The sequence below is a fragment of the Colossoma macropomum genome, unplaced genomic scaffold (genome assembly GCF_904425465.1).
Source record: "Colossoma macropomum unplaced genomic scaffold, Colossoma_macropomum, whole genome shotgun sequence".
Taxonomy (NCBI): Eukaryota; Metazoa; Chordata; class Actinopteri; order Characiformes; family Serrasalmidae; genus Colossoma; species Colossoma macropomum.
This window is the reverse complement of record NW_023494807.1, coordinates 23404391-23421482: the sequence shown is the minus strand read 5'-3', so window position 1 is coordinate 23421482 and position 17092 is coordinate 23404391. Positions and strand designations below refer to the sequence as shown.

Sequence of the window (17092 nt, the reverse complement as noted above, 5' to 3'; positions counted from 1 at the left end):
TGAATGCATTTGACTGAACTCCTATTAATCCCTGTAATCCGAATATATATTCCCGGTACTTCTATTCCATTATGTCCCGATCCTATGTAGGGATGCACAATGATATTGAAATCCGATTAGTATCAGCAGATATTTGCTTTAAAAAAATTAAGGGCATCTGGCAGATGTTTACATTTGACCGATATTTCAAACCAATATTTGATGACGGATCTATTTTTACTCTAGAAAAGCAGAGCATTTAGGCGACACTGTGCATTTTATACATATTACTGCCTCCACAAATAAATCTTACATTTCTTTGTAATGCTAATCCAAGTGGATGAAGTCCCAGTTTCTGCATTTAATAAATGTTTATGTATCAGCATCAGCAGATATGTACGCACAAAATATGAGGTATCAGTATCAGCCCACAGTTTCCATATCGGTGTATCTTCAGTTGTGTGTGAATGGCTCTCACTCCCTACACTTATGTGTATGTGTGCATGTGTTTATTAAATGGTCATTCTCTGTCTTTCTGCAGATAAAGTGTGATCAGTACTGGCCCAGTAGAGGCACAGATACTTATGGCCTGGTGCAGGTCACTCTGCTGGACACCATGGAGCTGGCCACATTCTGTGTCCGAACCTTCTCACTGCACAAGGTGAACAGACCCACTGTCAGTTTTCTCTCTCTCTACAAATCTGACTTCCACTGTAATGTGTAAGAAATTTAAAACTGATTAAGCGGTCAATAACCTTTTTTTCTTCTTCTTAATACTATTGACTGCTTGATTATTAAAACATCATGTTACATAATGTACTAAAATTAAATACACCTTTTTACTATATAGTCCCTGGTCATGTTAAGCATAGTTCATAACATCGTACAATTTAAAAGACGAAATTAGTGTTTTCTCACAGTCTTCCTTTAAAGTGCATGATTTTTGCCATTTCTAAAATGTTTTCTGATGTTTATGTCATCATGCACCAGCGAGTGGTAAAAATAAAATGAACCAATAATTTAATTCATCCCCCATCACCCCCCCCCCTTATCCTAGAGCAAAAATGCTCAGCTAGCTCAGAGACCCTCCCTGATACCAAGTTTCAGAAAGACATCACAGTATGGAAAGAAAATGTTTTATGATTCACTTTGACTGCTAATGCTTCTCTATTATACTATACTATACTATACCATATTATATTATATCATACCATACGATACTATACTATACCTTACTATACTACACTATACCATACCATACTATACTATATCATATCATACCAGGCTATACCATACCATACCATATTGTACTATATCATACCATACTATACTACACCATGCTGTACCATACTATACGATACTATACCATACTATCCTATACTATAATATACCATACTTTACTATATTATACAATACTATACTATACTATACTATAATATTCTATACTAATGACCAATGCTAATATTATTATTATTGTTGTTATTATTATTATTGTTATTATTATTACATTAAAAATAAAAATACACTACATCATAATCAGCGGTGGTGGATACATCAGGCCCAGAGAGTAAAAATCATCCCCAGAAATTTGTTCTAACCGCCTGGCTTGTCTAATCAGCTCAAGGGTGCCCAGTCCTGGTGCTGGAGATCTACCACCCTGCAGAGTTTAGCTTCAACCCTAATCTAACACATCTGATCCAGGTAATGAAGACCTTCAGGGCATCTGAATATTAAAGCCAAGTGTATTGAATCTGAATCAGAAGCAAAGGTGCCCAGGCAGCTGGAACAGAATCCTGGGTAGGATTTTAACTCTCTGGATATGAATGACAGACCTCTGATAATCAGCAATAATCACAAAGTACAATCAGAGTTCCTAGAACAGACAGATTGTCACAGCAAGTAGTCCCCCCCCTTCTCTCTCCCTCTCTCTCTCTCCCTGCCTCTTTCTCTGTGTCACACTGCCTGCTTTCAATTCTTTTCTCATTCTACCAGGTGGTATTTCTCTCTGCTGTCTGTCTGTCTGTCTGACTGACTGACACCCTCTGTGTGTGTCTTCTTTTCTGTGTCTCTCTGTCTAATTTTATCTCAGCAGCTGACAGTCTGTGTCTGTCTCGCACGTACCTGACGCTTTCCTCTCCAGTCAGCCTCTACAATTACCCTCCTTCCCCATGTGGAGCGTATCACATATCAGTCTTTCTCCTCTGTACCTCTCTCTCTCCTCTCTCTATCTCACCTCTCTCTTCTTTCTTTTTCTCCCTGCTCTGTCTTTGTCTCTCCTGTTTTTTCTTTTCTCTCTTGTTTATTTCTTTTTCTCTCTCTCCTTTCTTCTTTCTCTATACTTTAATTTGTTGCAATGTTTATTTGCTCGCATCTAACCATTTAATCCAAATGCACACACACAGGTCATATTCAAACCAGAGACTTCCAAACCAGAGCCACCATCCAACACAGCTGACTGAAAATTTCAGTACCACTCTGAAAGAAGCTGCTTTAGACAAGATGCATATTGCCTTCGATTAAACTGTCAAAAATATCGTCTCTTGGTAACAAAATGTCTATGAGAGAGATTACAGAGACAAGGAACATTCCAGATCCAGAGTGAAAAAATGCACCAAAGTGGTGGAAACAGACAGGAAGTGTTCAAAACCTGCCACACTGGAGAAGACTTCAAGCTGTCATCCCAAAGAATGACATGCAGAAAAATATTACCCTAAAAAATACTAAAAATTAATTTGCATAAAGGAAAGAGACACTAATGACTGTCCCACTAATGTTTGAGTACTTTTACTCTCTTTACTAGTTTTCAATTAATTACATCATTTCAAGGTTCAGTTAGAAAATCTGTTCATTTTGCTGGTTGTTGTAACTTTTCTGATACAAATGAGTAAATTATTAACTTTAGCTTGGAAAGTAATAAATAAAGAGGACATAAACTACATTCAGGGAGTGAACCAAGATTATGTTTAAACACACTCTCGTACTGTCACTTTCTCTCCCTTTCCCCTTCTATATCTCTATGTCACTCTCTCTATCTCAGCTAAGGCACATTATTTTCTTGCTCCCTCATTCATGTATGTATTGTGCTCATACATTTTGTCACACATACAGTCATACAAACTCTCACAGACTGCCAGTTATTTTTTAGTTTTTATCAGTTCAAAGTCGAGTCAAGGTATTACTTTGATGTACTGCAGTTTGACTCCACTGAATTATGCAGTGAATGAGGATCAAATGAGTTAGAAGTCAAGCATTTGAGAACGTCTACTCAGCTCAAAGTGGTGAAACCGAAAAACAGCCTTTTTTCATCTGTTATTCATTGCTGTTCATTTCTGGGTGAGACTGTGTATGAAAGCTACCTACATAGGGACCAAGTAACACATGCATAGACACTAGAGCTGCAGAATGAATCATATTTCTCTTGTTATCGTAATTTGTGTCCACAATAAAGACATCAGAAAGTCCCGCAATAATAGAATGGCTGAGATTCATGAAGTCAAAATTAGCGCCACTCAGATTACATTACTGCACCTGACACAGTGAAATCCTAGCACATGGATGTTAAAGCGGAACATTTCTGCAACAGTTTTGTTTTTTTTTCATAATAATTTGCTGTATACATGCTTCTGATGGCACGCTCTTCACAGTAGGCGGCAGAAAAAGGTTTTATGCATAATAGCCACTCACTCACATTTCATGTGCCCGCGTTTACTTGAAAGGCAGCTAGTTCAAACACAGTCGAAATGCCAGTGCTGCAATTTTAAAATAGCTCCACAATGCAAATGTTTACACCTCTTGTGTAAACCCTAACACTGCCCCAGGTTGTGGATAATGTCCATTTATGGCACCTCTATGACAGTGTCCATTAAAATATGCCTGGATCAGCTCCAATCCCGATTCTCCGGATTATCCATCCTTTTAAACCATTTTTGGTGTGCGTGCGTTCACAAATACTCAAGAATTCCTTTATAAATACATTATTCACATGCTGACACATGTATTATGAATTCCCTTTGTATATAGATAAAGCATAACCCATTTCTGTCGCAGTTTGAATTCACTCTGAGAAGTAAATTGACAATAGAATACAGATCTTTTCTATTATAATTTCCAAAGATGATGCCCATATGTTACGGAGCCACCTTGATATTTATTTTGTATTTTATTGTGTCTCACTCATGCTCTCTATCTCTCTCTCTCTCTCTCTCTCTCTCTCTCTCCCCCAGAGTGGCTGTAATGAGAGGAGAGAGGTCAGGCAGTTTCAGTTTACCGCGTGGCCGGATCATGGTGTACCCGAATACCCCACCCCTTTTCTGGCCTTCCTGCGTAGAGTCAAATCATGTAACCCTCCTGATGCCGGTCCTGTCGTCGTCCACTGCAGGTCAGTACAGAGAGTTGCATGGAGACACCTAAACTCACCATTCTCAGGGTGGGTTTGTTCATATATCCAACATGAATGTGGCAAAGGCCAGACAATGTAGTCTAACACATTGATTGATTGTATGGCTGCTTTCTGTAATAATTATTGTTTGATTAATCAACTAATCAAACTCCAAACAGAACTCCAAACAGTTGTTCTTTGTGCATTGAAATGATAGAAGCTATATAGACCCCAACGCTTTCAGCAGTAGACTGCAATCTGACACAATGATGGCATCTATTATATAAACTATATAGAGCATTATCGAGCACTAAGTATATAGAGTTATAAGCAGACGATGCATCAGCTTTATTCCATGATCAGCCCTGTCAATGATAAATCAACAGTCAAACAGTGCTGGTGTAGTTACTCAGAAAGAATAATGCATTATAAATGAATAATTACTTCTCTCAGACTGTAATGGGATTAATTTATTTGCTACTGTTTGGCAATCTCTGGAGTTACTCTCTAAAGCCCTTATTCATCTGTATCACCTTTGCAAAGAAAAAATGAATAGCAAAATCAAAATTAAATAGATATAAGTAAAACAGAGCATAAAAAAAATTGGGGCTCTCTCTTCTTCAGCCTGGGGATCTTTATCCATGAGGTTTGTATTAGCATGACTGGATGCTTGGACAGTCAAGTTTGTGGCGAGTTCTGTCTTGCGCTCACTCACATTCATAATTGAGGTAGTGCAGTCAGCTGTCACAGGTTGCACACTCGAAGACAGACATGGATTTTATATATATCTCCAAAATGGTAACTTTACGGGAGAAGCGGGAGATGGAAAAAACACACTTTTAATGTAAGTCAATGGAACCAGTTTTTTCCAAGCAATTCTTTTGGTCTATTCATCATGAAATTTACACACAATATAAAGGCCAACAGGAGAGTGTACATATATATACATATATATATACATATATATACATATATATATATATATATATATATGCGTGTGTGTGTGTGTGTAATAGTAATATTGTTCTCTTACATGCGTTTAATAGTAGACCTGTCACGATTATGAAATTGTAGCTGCTGATTAAGTTTTCTTTCTTCATGTGTGCAACTATCAAAGTACAAGCTTAAAATGGCTAACTTACATAGATTTTAATAAACCCAAATGGGCAAAATGCACCCAGTTCACTTTCAGTTTGCTGTAGTAAATGCAGGATTGTAAAAACTAACATCAGTGGAAAACAGCTGTAGTCAGTTTAAGTAATTGCAATCAGGCAAATACATAATTATTGTGACAGGCCTACATGTGAGTAACGCAAGTAACGAAATTCTAAGGTAATTCCATTGCTGTAACGCACTACTTTGTACTGTCTTACACTCAACACTGCTGTCAACTAACTCTATAATTGTACTGTATAATTGATAGATCATCACAAGGCAAACATGCGTTGAGAAAAGAAACTGGAGAATTATATTTAGAATTAGGTGACATTTGTTTAGAAATCTCTTGATGAGTTGCGTGTGGTCAGTTTAGATCAGGCTATCCTTGTCTTAGGCTTTTAGCGTACAGTAGATATTCTGGGAGGCAAATTTCAGCCTAATCCCTAAAAAGTCTGCTCTAAATCTGATTAGGATTAAAAGTCAGATGTTGATTTCTCCTCCCATTTCAGTCGCTTATGGCAAAACCTCCTTATCTCTCTGACCCCCTCTCTCTCTGTATCTCTCCCTGTGCTTTGCTGTGTGTGGTTGATAAACTCAGTCTGGATATTTTGCCTCTGGCCCACTCTTCAGGGAGTGCAAGATCTCCTTGGAGAGTACTCTCACATACAGATACATGCACAGCATGAAGTCAGCATGATCTTCAGCTGCGGGAGATCACACTGTCCTCTCTCAGCTGGATACACAGCTACAACTGGTGCTGAATCCGCGAGCTGTTCACAAACCGATTACATACACTAGAAATATAAAAATGTGTTGATTCATTTAAGGTAGCAAATTAATTGCTTCAGTTTTGAGATTCTTTTTTTTACATTTGACTTATTTGCTCAAATATAAAAGCAGTGCATTTTGTTATAGTTTTTGAGTGGACAAATAAGCTTCATTAGAATGTATTTTATTACTTTTAATATTTCAGTAACAGTATTGTTATTGTGTGAATGCAGCAGGGATCACATGAGTTTCCAGTTTTCATCCCTGACGTCCATAAGAGCAACAGTTGAAAACGGACTTTTAACTGACTTGGACTTTGGACAAAGTCCTTTTGCTTTAAGTGACCCTATATCTTAACTATATTAAAATATATTAAGATATATATTTTCTTAAAATCAACGACTGAACATTTCATTTGGTCACTACTAGTACAATGATAATGCCTCCATAACTTCAACAAATATTTTGGTAGTGATTGTTTTGGTAGTGACAATTTTAGCTAATTTTGAGCAGAACTCAAAAATGCTAGCCAGTACATGACTAGCAAACACATCTGTGTACAGCTGTACACACATAAAATCCTAACATTTCTCAAATAAAACACAAAAAAGTTTACTTAATTGCAACAATGTGTTTTGGTACTGACCATTCTTAATGCTACACATATTAACTTTTAAACAATAGGATCTAGGTTGCTCACCATGTATCTATGAGGGACAGGGATGCAGCCTCACTTCTTGGTCTAAAATGCAGGGGTGTGGCTAAAATTAATGATGGGAGGTTGATTCCAAAAGAGTCAATTCTTCTCTTGGCCAATGACTCCAAGAGTCTGAATGCCTGGGGTTGACTCTTCATCTTTGAGTTTGAGTGCCGTGGGTTTGTTTACCAGCTTTATAATATGCCAACGCTGCTCACCAGCTGCTGACAAAAAGTTTTCGATATGTCTGCCTGTGCACTGCACCCTGACTCTGATACAGATAACCCAACTCTCCATTTTCTTCATGATTAGGATGCTACAAACAAGGAAACAAATTGTACAAGGAATGAAAGCAACAGTAAACTATATTTTTCTCAGAACGTTGTGGAAAATAGCATGTAGCTAAGTTGGCTTCTTTTTTTCCCCAGCTTCTTATTCAAATTGTCTCTTCCACTTGAGATAGTGCTGCAGTTACATTCTTGCACTTGTACACTATTTAAAATAACTGCTAATTTAACTGCTGCATCACTTAAAGTGGAACGTAAAATACAGAGAATAAACTTACAAAAAAGTCTTGTGAAAACAGGAACAACATAACATTCAGCTTCTTACTTTAAATCTGACTAACTGGCTAATAATGGTTTATTTTCACAGAATTGTGACTGTAATGTGTTTAGGACAGTTTAATATCTGCTATAACCCTTTATACAACAGTTAGTTCCGGCCACACAAGCTGATTGGTTGAGAAGCGATTTTTCACAAACACTGTATCTCTCCGTTAAGACGCTGTTGCTAAGCAACAACTGTGACAGCTGTAGGAGAGCCATTTGAACGTTTTTACTTCTAACTTTGCCCCAAACAGAAAATGGATACTTTTAAGATCACATTTGACCCGACAGCCTATTTGGTCAGACTCTGAAGATGAGACTACACTAAATTCCGAAACTGTCATCACCACTGAGCAGCTTTTCAGTCGGCAGATGTGACAGAAGAACAGCTAAACAACCTGGAATTAGCAAGAAACGAACCGAATACCATTCGCCAAACAAAATGGGCTGTAAAACGAGTTTAATGTGTTGGTCTGTGTAAGGAGCTGGAGAACGAACTGCCGGCTGTGCAGCGAGTGAGCGGAGCTCGTTACTCTGATGTAGCAACAAGCTGCTTGTTAAGGAACTATAATTTGGCGGAAGGAATTGCTGACATTAAAACATATTAAACGGTACGTTCACGGCCCAATTTATTAATTTCTCACTTTTCTTTAACTGCTGTATAAAAGCAATAGAACACTTAAGGTTGTGTGTTATTTCGTGATAACACACTCCCTCTCGTGTTCACAGGCTCTGGCAGTGTCTTGGCTAAAATTGAGTGGGGTCAAGGACAAAAAAACCCAAAGTCATGGATCACCAGCTAAAACAAGGCTCCACTTATGGACTAAAACTAAAAGGGTCAAACTAGGAAAATGTGTTCATGATTTATTATCAGTTTATCACATGACCATGGTATTAATTTGTACACTTTGACCCTCCTAAGCGTTTTGTTCAGTTTATTTTTTAAAATGCCTTGTTTCTTAAAGATTCACAGAGATGACAGATTCACACTTACATGCACTTACATACACTCAAGGTGCAGAACACAGGGGATCCTGGGGATCCCTGATTAATCTCTTGAACCACCTTAATGTCTCAAAATTAAAATTCTATGGGTGGCTGAAAGTATATTGTCATTTAGCTGCTTCACCCACATTCAGTGAGCTTCTGTCTTTGGTGTTCTTGACTACCCAGAGCTGCAGCACTGTTCTGCCTCAGGGTGGCGCTGAGCCAACACTCTTAAAAAGAAGGCTCTTCAAGGGTTCTTTAGTCAAGAAAATGGTTCTATATAGAACCATGAACACTCAAAGAACCCTTTGTTTGAGTATATAGAACCCTTTTTGCTAAGAATGTAGCAACTACCATTGAAGTAGGTACCTCTGAAAAACTTTACAATATGCCGTTACATATTCATGAAGCTGAAAACTTGCCAAGTTTTCCCAAGAGATTGGTAGAAAGAGTGAATTGCTACTCATTTCTCAACCGAAGACAAAAGAGGAGATCTCTGTGTGGAAGAGTGTATTACAAAACTAGAAAAGTCCATTTCCAAAAGAAGAATTATTAAACTAATCATTTTGTTGCCATTTAAGCTAGCATCAGCGCCGCTATGGCGAGTGAGCAGAATGCCAATACTGGATTAGCAGGCCAACATGGGGTCCCCAGATACCAGGGGGTATTTCGCACTGCATACACTCACTTATTCTTAAACCTGCCTCAGTGGGTCATGCTCAGATTATGGGGTTTGGGGTTATCCCTCCCAAACAGCAAGAGTATCTACCATTTGGGATTACAGAGGAATTAGAATGAGGGTGTCTACCCCCAGTACTGTTTTCTGAAAAATGCCCCCTGAGGCTGGCTTAAGGCTGGGGGTATTTTACACCCGCTTTGGAGCAGCTGAGTAATCCCATAGAATTCAGCTTTAACCACATCTGCCAGGGAAGTCAATATTTATGCTACTGTGCTTCTTCTCCATATTAGATTTGGATACAGAAAGAGTTTTTGATGCAGACTGACTTACATCTCTGACTGCAATGGTACAGATAACAGAGTATTAAATAATAATGTGAGGATTCTTAAGGAGTATTAATTTAAAACAGCTGCGCATCCCAAAATCGCATGTTCATGTTTTTCTTTATATATCTTTCCCTCTCTTCTGGTATGAAAACATTAAAGAAGTCACCCCAGTCTGTACTGTCCATATATGCAAGCTGCACAAACAGCCCATTTTGAATGTGCTGTTTTTCTAATGTCACCAAACCAACTCATGTACATTTATCTGCCTATTCAGCCTATAGCAGTTTAGCCACACTCATTTATTTATTGTTGAAGCTATAGGTATTGTTTCAGCCAAGATGTTTTTTTGTATAAGGTTCCATAAAGGGCAGTCAGAACAGCCATAAGTAGCATAATCCTAGTGTGGTATTGTTAACTTGTTGCTAGTGTTACAAAGTAAATCTGATCTAAGAGGCGTTAGCATTATCGTAATGGTGGTAATTTGATAAAAAAGCACTAACGCTTTCTCACACAATCCCCTTAGTTCTAGGGCAGGGGTCGGCAACCCAAATGTTAAGAAGAGCCATTTTGCTCTTTCAATTAAAATCAAAGCCCCTTGGGAGCCACAACATTTTATTTCCATTTTACCATCTTGTCTGTAACGTTAAATATGTCTCAGAACGTGCTAATGTACCTGTATAAGTTAAAAATATAAATGAAAATGCAGACTTACTTTGCTCTGCTTTAAGCTTTATCTCAGCTGTAGCTGCTTTTCTCGCATCTCTAGCAGGAAACTTTCCTCAAAAGTAGAATAGTTTCTTGTGAAATGTCTCTCAATGTTCGACTTTTTATGAGGCTGAAGTCAGCCTCTCATTCGCCAGCTTCTTGTTCAAATTTAACTTTCGCCAGAATGTAACTGCTGTTCCATTTAAGGTGGAACAGGAAAACTCAAACAAAATGCTGGTGAATGAGAAGCTTCGCTTTAGGGTTTGACAGTTTCTTGTTGCAGATTAAATGTATCAGGAAACCAGCTGGAGTGCTTATAAATGCAAATCAGTCCGTTCGGCTACAAATTATTAATGTTCATCTTAAATCTTTCTCTTTGCCATTTTGTTAGCTACTAGCTCGGTGAGACTCTTGTCTGTGCGCCAACCTTCAGGGTTAAAGGGTGAACTAGCAGTTATACATTAACTCCAACGTTTAAGATCAGTTGTTAAAACAGTGTTAGAATGATCAGCAGAGCTTTATTTTACTGCAAAGGAGGATCATTTTATTTTTACCTAAAAATCTAGTTCTGCTGTGGAGCCGCAACAGAGCAGTAAAAGAGCCGCATGTTGCCGACCCCTGTTCTAGGTATTAACTAGTTAAGTGTGAGGTACAAATTCCAAAGTACTAGATAATTATTTTGGGGGGGGTAGCATGATGGTAAGTTCTAATTAAAATAACAGGTAAACACACAGACTTAGTGTATATACAGCATTTTTTGTACTATTGAATTAACCCCCTATTTTAGACTTTCTACATTATATTTAAAACTGTTATCACATTATAACTTATACTGTACTGTATTATCATGTATACTTTCCTTGAAGTATCGAGTGGCATTTATATATTTTAAATTCTCTCTCTCTCCATCTCTCAGTGCGGGTGTGGGTCGTACGGGCTGCTTTATCGTTATTGATGCCATGCTGGAGCGGATCCGCCATGAGCGTACGGTGGACATTTACGGTCACGTGACGCTGATGCGCTCACAGAGGAACTACATGGTGCAGACAGAGGATCAGTACGGCTTCATCCACGAGGCGCTGCTGGAGGCGGTTGCCTGCGGCAACACAGAGGTGGCCGCCCGCAGCCTGTACTCATACATGCAGAAGCTGTCACAGGTGGAGAGCGGCGAGCACGTCACAGGCATGGCACTGGAGTTTAAGGTACTGAGACAGTCTGCCGTATCTCATACAGTAATAGTCAAAGGTTTGGACAGTTTGCTTGAATTGATGTTTCTTATAATCTTAAAGGACTAGTTTGGTGAAAAATGTACACGATTTTCCCCTGACACCAGATGTAGCTGGTAAGCCTTCGATGTGTGAGGCTAGTGTAGCTAACATATAATGGAGGCTTATAGCACGGTGTAAACATATGCCTAAATAATCAAACACTTGCTTATGGTTTGTGACAAACTAGCATAGCTGAAACAATAGGACTAACCTGAAGGCCTGCATTTTGTCTACGCTTTTGTCCCTTATAATTTGTTTAATGCACAATTTCCTGTGTTATTTCAAAGTTTTGACATCACTATTGTTAAAAACATGGAAAAAGTACTGAGAAAAAGAAAAATGAGAACGAGTGTCCAAACTTTACTGGTACTGTATGTTCATATAACTCCACATTACTCCAAGGAAAGGCTTGGCAATTGTCCGTAGTAATGTGACAATCAAATTTCTATAAAATGTTTTTGAAAATCTGAGAAACCTTTGCTTTTTAGGTCCATTTCTCATAATCAGTGGAAACACATACAGTGTGAAAATCATATAGATGAGAGCATTGTTAACCACTCCATGTTATCCATTCTTAGGTCTTAGCAAACCTTATTCTTCTTCACTGGCCTCTGCTTTCTTCTTTAGTCCTTTATTTTGGCTTGATTTGCAGAACACCTGTCACTGTTCTCTCTGCCCTCACAGCGTCTAGCCAACAGTAAAGCTCACACCTCCAGGTTTGTGACAGCCAACCTGCCCTGCAACAAGTTCAAGAACAGACTGGTCAACATCATGCCCTACGAGACCACCCGCGTCTGCCTGCAGCCAATCAGAGGCCTTGAGGGCTCAGACTACATCAACGCCAGCTTCATCGATGGATACAGGTAATGTACAACACTTTCAGACTAAATTATTCTCTTTCTACAGGCCCCATAGTGGCCATTTGACTCAGTCAAATAAAATAGTTTTCCCTGTAACTCTGTAATCAGATTAACTAGGACGCTGTTGACTCTAGGTGTGTAAAATGTTGTGACTCTGTGTTGAGCTGCTAGTGAGCAATGAGGGGTGGGGGGGGGTTAGAACCCCCTGCTGTGAAAACACTTCACACCTCTCCGCAAAGACGGCCGTGCCGAGATAAAACGGACAGCTTAACTGCTGCTTTCCTTGTATCAAACAATCCTGTATGACTGTACTTTTTTACTTTTGTAAATGTTGATTTACTTGCTACAAATCAACTACAAAGACAAAAATCCTGTCTTTTTGTTTTGTAAATCATACACATTTCCACTGAAATTCCATCAGCATTATTGAAGAAAGACAAACGCATAGCTCAGCTGAGGGGCCGTCTAAAACAAATTACATTTTCTAGCGGCTGTGAAAAGGGGTTAATGCTAAGTCATGTTAGAATGTAATGGATTAACAGTGGCCTTAAAGCAATTTATGAAAGTCTGATTGTAGTAATTCTATATGTGTTATTTAATAGCTTTAATGTCTGATATTTGAAACTGGACATTAGTAAAATGTAAAACCTTTCTGTAATTCAGTGTGATCAAACTGTACATACATATTAAACTGGGCTTCATGCTGCACTCAGGCAAAGTCGCTCTGTATAAAGTCCTCTTCATTTAGTATATCAGGTCACACTATGTATTGTTTGCATGTTATGTCTGTCTATTTATATTTATATAGGTTTATGAGTATTTCATTTTTTGGGTGTTGTACTCAACTACAGTTGCTCTTTATTTTATTTTATTTCTTACGGAAGTCCAGAGAGGCCATGAGGTATAATTTTCTGGATTATTATCTTGAAATACCGAGTTAATTATCTTGTTATCTCAAGATAACAAAGCTGTTTTATACGGTCATATGCAAAAGTGTGGGTGCCCCATGACATTACATGTTTGCTAATTTTGTGAAAATAACACACTTCTGCACATTTAAAGAACAATTACTGTTTATGTGCTGAATTTATCAAATTATGAATTGAAAAAATAAAGCATAAAATGTGGCCTGTGCTATAGTTATATATTTAATTTTTATCCAAATGTTAAAGTCAGCAAATAAATAGAAATTGTGCACTAAAATTTGCAGGAAAAGGTCACATTTAAGTTTGTTCATTATAGAAGATGTGTTACACCGTTTGCATTCGACTGTAACTACAGTGATATAAGTAACAGAATCATTTCAGGTGGCTGAGTAAGGAGGAAACCAGGTCATGCCACAACAAAAACGAGAACAAGTTCACTTTAACCGAATTTCTCTTTCACTGTCTCACTTTTTCCATTTTGAGTCAACGAATAACTTAAGCTTCAAACTCCAGTGACTAAAAGGAAAGTGACCAGCAAAACAAGGAACAGAGAGAGTCTGACAGATGAGAAAATGAAAGTGAATTGAAAGTAAAAATTGTGTGAGGGAGAAAGAGGGACGGCTCTGATTAAACGGATGCTGAAAACAAAATGAGAGGCAGCAGGATGGTCTGCCAAGGTAGATGAAAAGTACAATTAAATATCTGTTACCACAAATAATATCTAACCAACAGAAATATATTACGGTTTGTTTTTGATGAGAGAGATGCGTTTTGTTTGTCGTCTTTGTACACATGATGTTTTATGTGCCAGGAGCAGCAGTCTTTCTGCAAATCATGCAGAGTTAAAAAAACAACTTAAGGTGGTCACGTAGTCCACAGGACATTGCGCCTTTAGCCTCCAGAAAAATACAAAGTGATCCTCTGCTTTTCACCACCCTATTATCAGTGTATTGCCTGTGTACTGATGGAGTATTGCTTTGTTGTCCTTTTTAGGCAGCAGAAGGCGTACATTGCTACGCAGGGTCCACTAGCAGAAACCACAGAGGACTTCTGGAGGATGCTGTGGGAGCACAACTCCACCATCGTGGTGATGCTGACCAAACTGAGAGAAATGGGCCGAGTGAGTGACGAATGGCAAACATATTTAAGAGTTATCAGGCCATTTCCTTTACTCTAAAGCTGAAAAGTCACATCTGTCACATTCATACACAGAACTTTAGACGCTGGAACCAAAAGTCAGTGAATTGAAACATATTTAATGATGTAACTAAAGTGTTCCAAAATTCATTAAAGAAAACTTTCAGGAATTTTCTTTACACATGGACAAAATATAAGTGCTATGATTTATACCACCTATATTAGAAAATTGAAAAGGTGTTTCTGTTGTACATCAGCTGTTATGCTTATCAAAAACTGTTGCAAATGGATAAACAGCATTTTGGGATAAAACTCTTCAGTTATATCTTTGGGTAAACAATAGAATTAAACATTTTCATGTGTGTCTCAGAAATCTGGAGTTATTATTGCCATTTTGCTGTACATTTAGTTTACATTACTAATTTATTTAAATGTAGTTAACATAATGTTTTTTACATGTAGTTGCATTTCCACTTTATATCAGCAGGCTTTTCTTTCCACCGAACCAGACTGTATGCACATGAATTACTTTTCATCAATTCAAATATCAAATATGTTCTTACAGACTTATGTAATTGATTGGGTGTTTAGAATCCACACTTTCGACTGACCTTTTCTGGTTGTTTATAATAATTATTTTGTTAATAAAAATTAAAATTACTATGTTTTTGTTATCAATGTCAATTACTGCAACTTCCAGAGAAAATTACTTCAATTTTGAAACGGACATTCTGTTCCAGAGTAAATGTTTTATATAGTATCAAGTGGCTGTGTAGCTTTAAGGGTTTGTACACGAGATATTCATCATTTCTGTCTATATTTATGTGTGTGTGTGTTTGTGTGTACATTCACAGGAAAAATGTCACCAGTACTGGCCGGCAGAGCGCTCAGCTCGATACCAGTACTTCGTGGTGGACCCCATGGCTGAGTACAATATGCCTCAGTATATCCTGAGAGAGTTCAAGGTTACAGATGCTAGAGTGAGTACTGGACTAAACAAAGAGAGCAGCATTTTAAAAGGCCTATTGAAATGATTCGGTTCTATTAAAGACTGTTGCTGATTGCCGCCATTAGGGCTGCAATGAATAGTCAATAAAATTTGATAAATGCGATAATTAAATGTTTCGTTAATGGAAAAGCATTTTGAATAACTGGTACTTTTACCTGTTTTTTGAAAGCACACACATCCGGCATCTGTGTTTTTTTTTCAGTCTGATGGGAAACAAAGATTTGTTTATGAAGCTATTGGTGGGTCATCAATATTGTGCAGCAGCAGCGCATCTAAAGAGAGCAAAATAATCTGCCCACACATCACACAAAACAGCGTCAGCCTTTTTCATGTCCGTTACAGTCCTTCCCTGACAAAGCTGCAGTGATAACTCTGCAGTAGTCAGAGGTCGAGCTGTTGAGACTCTGTTCTAAAGTGTCTGTATTAAAGCTCTAATTTGAGATGATAATTTCACAGAATAAACCACAGTGTGCAGGTTAGTGAGCTCTCTGTCCACAGCAGAAAAAAGCAGTTTAGCACATGTTTGGGTGTAAAATGTTTTTTGAAAGGCTTAAAAAACTTATATATTCTAAAACATGGTTATCCCCTCACTGACTGACAAGATATGAACAAAAATATGTTTTCAGTTTTTAAAACAACAAATAGACAAGTTTCCTTTGCTGAATTTCCCAGAATAGTGGTTTTTTTTGCTGCTTGCTATGACAATGATTGTTTATATAACCTTGCAATATTTCAGGTTTCATTTATAAATCATAATATTCTTTTTAAAATAGGTTTTTAAGTTAATAAACCTTTATTAATCCCACAACGAGGAAATTCACCTCTGCATTTAAGCCATCTGTGCGGTGAAACACCCACATGCACATCAGTGAATGCACACACAAATGGGCAGTGAGCACACTTGCCCAGAGCGGTGGGCAGCCCTATCCACGGCGCCCGGGGAGCAGTTGGGGGTTTGGTGCCTTGCTCAAGGGCACTTCAGTCACGTACTCTCAGCTTAGGAGACTGAACCGGCAACCTTCTGGTCATAAGGCTAGTACCCTAACCTCCAGCCCACATCTGCCCCAAATAATATTATTAATAATAATCATAACAATAAGATTATAAAAATTTATTTTTCATTTAATCACTGAAACACATATCAAGTGAACACACTTTTTTAATTGCTTGGCGCATTTAAATTCCAACATTGGCATTACTGTACATACAAATGGCATCTGAACTGAACTGGCTTATTAAAGAGCTTCTCTGGCAGGTATTTTAACTGTATAGATTTTTTTGTAGTTGTTAAAGCAAGCAGCTAACATTTACGCCCAGTGAGTGAACACAGGAGAAGGCTTTCAGACTTTAGCATGTTCATCTTTTTGACATGTTGTGACTGTTCAGTCAATCTCATTATGTTTTCTCAACTGTGTTTCTCTCTGAAGGATGGACAGTCCAGAACAGTCAGGCAGTTCCAGTTCACAGATTGGCCTGAACAAGGAGTGCCAAAATCAGGGGAGGGATTCATCGATTTCATCGGACAGGTGCACAAAACCAAGGAGCAGTTTGGGCAGGACGGGCCAATCAGTGTCCACTGCAGGTCTGTGCTAGTACTGCAGCGATCT

General features: G+C 38.2%; 1 protein-coding gene across 1 annotated transcript in view; it reads left to right on the top strand.

The window, feature by feature from the left end:
- Positions 1–17092, top strand: part of LOC118796978 (receptor-type tyrosine-protein phosphatase S-like) — a 217850-nt gene that overhangs the window by 198322 nt on the left and 2436 nt on the right. Inside the window, exons 29-35 of the mRNA XM_036556159.1 lie at positions 521–640; positions 4203–4357; positions 11202–11487; positions 12238–12416; positions 14333–14459; positions 15331–15456; positions 16913–17067. Coding sequence (XP_036412052.1) covers positions 521–640; positions 4203–4357; positions 11202–11487; positions 12238–12416; positions 14333–14459; positions 15331–15456; positions 16913–17067 — 1148 coding nt within the window. The remainder of the gene's footprint in view (positions 1–520; positions 641–4202; positions 4358–11201; positions 11488–12237; positions 12417–14332; positions 14460–15330; positions 15457–16912; positions 17068–17092) is intronic.